This window comes from Anneissia japonica, unplaced genomic scaffold (genome assembly GCF_011630105.1).
Source record: "Anneissia japonica isolate Jap-2015-1 unplaced genomic scaffold, ASM1163010v1 scaffold287819_len434453_cov191, whole genome shotgun sequence".
NCBI lineage: Eukaryota > Metazoa > Echinodermata > Crinoidea > Comatulida > Comatulidae > Anneissia > Anneissia japonica.
Genome location: NW_022713610.1, coordinates 361,726 through 364,372, shown reverse-complemented (window position 1 = coordinate 364,372; position 2,647 = coordinate 361,726). Strand labels below are relative to the sequence as shown.

The 2,647-nt window shown below is 39.2% G+C and overlaps 1 protein-coding gene across 11 annotated transcripts in view; it reads right to left on the bottom strand.

Moving 5' to 3' along the window:
• LOC117108517 overlaps positions 1 to 2,647 on the bottom strand; it is a 33,236-nt gene that overhangs the window by 10,759 nt on the left and 19,830 nt on the right. For 10 of the 11 annotated variants that reach the window (XR_004445378.1, XM_033250545.1, XM_033250544.1 and 7 more), the window contains 2 exons: positions 1,936 to 2,163; positions 196 to 429 (listed from right to left, as the gene is read on the bottom strand). Coding sequence is in view for 10 of the 11 variants with exons in the window: in XM_033250545.1 (XP_033106436.1) it covers positions 196 to 429; positions 1,936 to 2,163 (462 nt within the window). In the remaining variant the exon portion in view is untranslated. The remainder of the gene's footprint in view (positions 1 to 195; positions 430 to 1,935; positions 2,164 to 2,647) is intronic. The other variant, XM_033250547.1, reaches the window with a different exon arrangement.

The window sequence follows — 2,647 nt, the reverse complement described above, 5'->3', positions numbered from 1 at the left end:
GTTCTACACTCTTTGAAAAAGACTAAGGATTGTCGCCCAGTGTACTGCCCAATTCCCCACCAGAAATAAGTCTAAGAACTTTTGAGTGAAATCCAATCTAATCCAGTATAATAATAATGTGTATACTTATATTGAAAATGTTAAAAATAGGCATCTTTTCTTATGTAATCTTATCAGTATATGTTTGCCACCTACCAACACTTATTGTAAATGAACACAACGCTTTATTTCCTGCGTCATCAATCGTAGTACAAGTGACCTCATTCACGGATCCAATTGCATATTCTTTATTTGGATCCGGTGAACATTCAACCGGCGGTGACTGTGTTTGGTCATCTGTGGCAATTGGAATGGTCCAATCTGGAGATTGGCTTGGTGAAATGATATCCATTGGACAAGTGATGCTGGGTGGAAAAACGTCTTTGTATTCTGCATTTTGGTTGAATATATACATTTTAAACGTTAGTATGATATTAAGGGATAGGGTATACAATACTTTGTCTACTACACTACATGATTAATTGCTGCGAAGCAGCCAATTTATATTCTTGACAGCAATTTGACCTCTGAAAGGTCATTGTTTGTCAAAAAACAAGTGCCTAAGATGACTGAAAAGCAGAGTTTCCTTCTTTCGTTCTGCTGGGTAAAATCAATTACTTTAGTCGACGTTGTAGACTAACCTACACGTACCAATGTCCGCATGTTACGCTAGCCTTATCCTACTCTAGGACTAGCTAGGATGATATAGGCCTAGCCTTGAAGGGACGAAGGTCCCAATGAAAAACAACGTCACTCCTTGATAGCTAACATTGTCTATTTAACATCACAATAATTCATTATTAGACCTATAGTTTTGAATTGTACTCCACATATCTCAGTCGATACCTCGCAAAACTCGTTAACGTCTCGTATCTATTTTCGTGACGTCATGGCTCGCTGGCTCACACTTGTGATGTCTCGCACTTGTGATCAAATAACACGCTGGCTCGCACTTTGGCAACACGTCTTTGGCAGTCAACTCACCCCTGGAAAACCCGCCCTTGGAAACTTGCCCCATAAAAAAATGTACACTTCCTAGACCATGCAGTCTTCAAAATAAAAATTGTAACCTTTGGTAATCAACTACATTTTCCACATACATAGAAATTTTTGAAACCATAATTCACCACTATAGACACTTTTTGACAAAAATGAAAAATTACGACTTTGTTACCCAATAAGAAGTGCTCTAATATAGACAATGGGTCGTGTTATTTGTTATATTTTTATTATTCATTATTTTCACTTGACTCGCATAAATAATTTTGTTCGAAGAACATTTATATGCAGTTGTACTTCGCAGCACTTCACTTGCAATTTGCAATTTCTAGTTTTAGTGTTTTTTTCTTTACTGTAATCATGAACCTGACTGGAGACTCCGTCTCAGGCTACGTTTAGGCCTAGTTCGGACTAGGTGGAGACCCGGCTCAACTCACCGGGTTTATCCACCTGCAACTCCGAACTAGGTGGCGTATCTCAATTAAAGCCAAGCGATTAAAGCCCGGCTTAGAAAGTTAAACACGGTGGCACGTCAGGCCTAGTTACCATAGGAACACAGCCCGGCTTGAGATAAGGCACCTAGTTCAGACCATGTTCAGACTGGCACGTGGATAAACCCGGCGAGTTGTAATTGAGGGAGGGCGTCCTAGTTGTTACCACCTCTGGTTGTTATACCACGGTTGGTGTTCCAGAAATTGCACGTAGATCATAGATGTTAAAGTTCAAAAGTAAGCGCCCAACGTACACTACGTTATTACAGAATGTGCACGCAGATATAAATAGCGGGAACACTATCTTGTTATTATAAGATCGTTGATAAGCATCTGTTCCCACCGCCAGTGGCGCTCGGAAGAAAACACTGACAACAGAATTTATTTTATTTTATTATTAACTTACTTGACACTTTAACAAGAAATGAACACGATGCAGCATTGTTAACGTCATCGATAGCTATGCACTCAACGAGAGTATCACCAACTTCAAAAACAGAACCAGATTCAGGTTGACACGATACAGTTGGATTAGTGGATTGGTCATCAGTCACCGTTGGGTTCCTGTAGTTTACATAAGGCGTTGTATACTTTAACTCGCCCTTCTGACAGGAAATAACTGGAGCTACTGTATCTAATTGAATAAAGAAAATAACGATAAACTAGAAATTGCAAATTACAAGTGAAGTGCTGCGAAGTACAACTGCATATAAATGTTCTTCGAACAAAATTATTTATGCGAGTCAAGTGAAAATAACGAATAATAAAAATATAACAAATAATATGAGACACGACCCATTGTCTATATTAGAACAGCGTTGGTACCGTGTACAATAGTGTTTTGCTGCAGTTACTCGCTGCTGGCGACTCGCTGTTGCTGGCGATGACTCGCTGCTGGCGAATCGATCTGCGCATGTGTATAAAATGGTATTTATTTCCGAAAACACTGTGTATGCCAGTCTGCAACAAGCGTCGCCTAAATGAAATAGGCTAGTAAATAAGTTTAACTGGGTTCGTAAATAATATTGGCCACAAAATATTGTGGCTGAGACATGGGCCGATTAAACGTAGAAATAGGAAACCTAGAAATATAGTAAAAACGCTGAATAGTAATACTC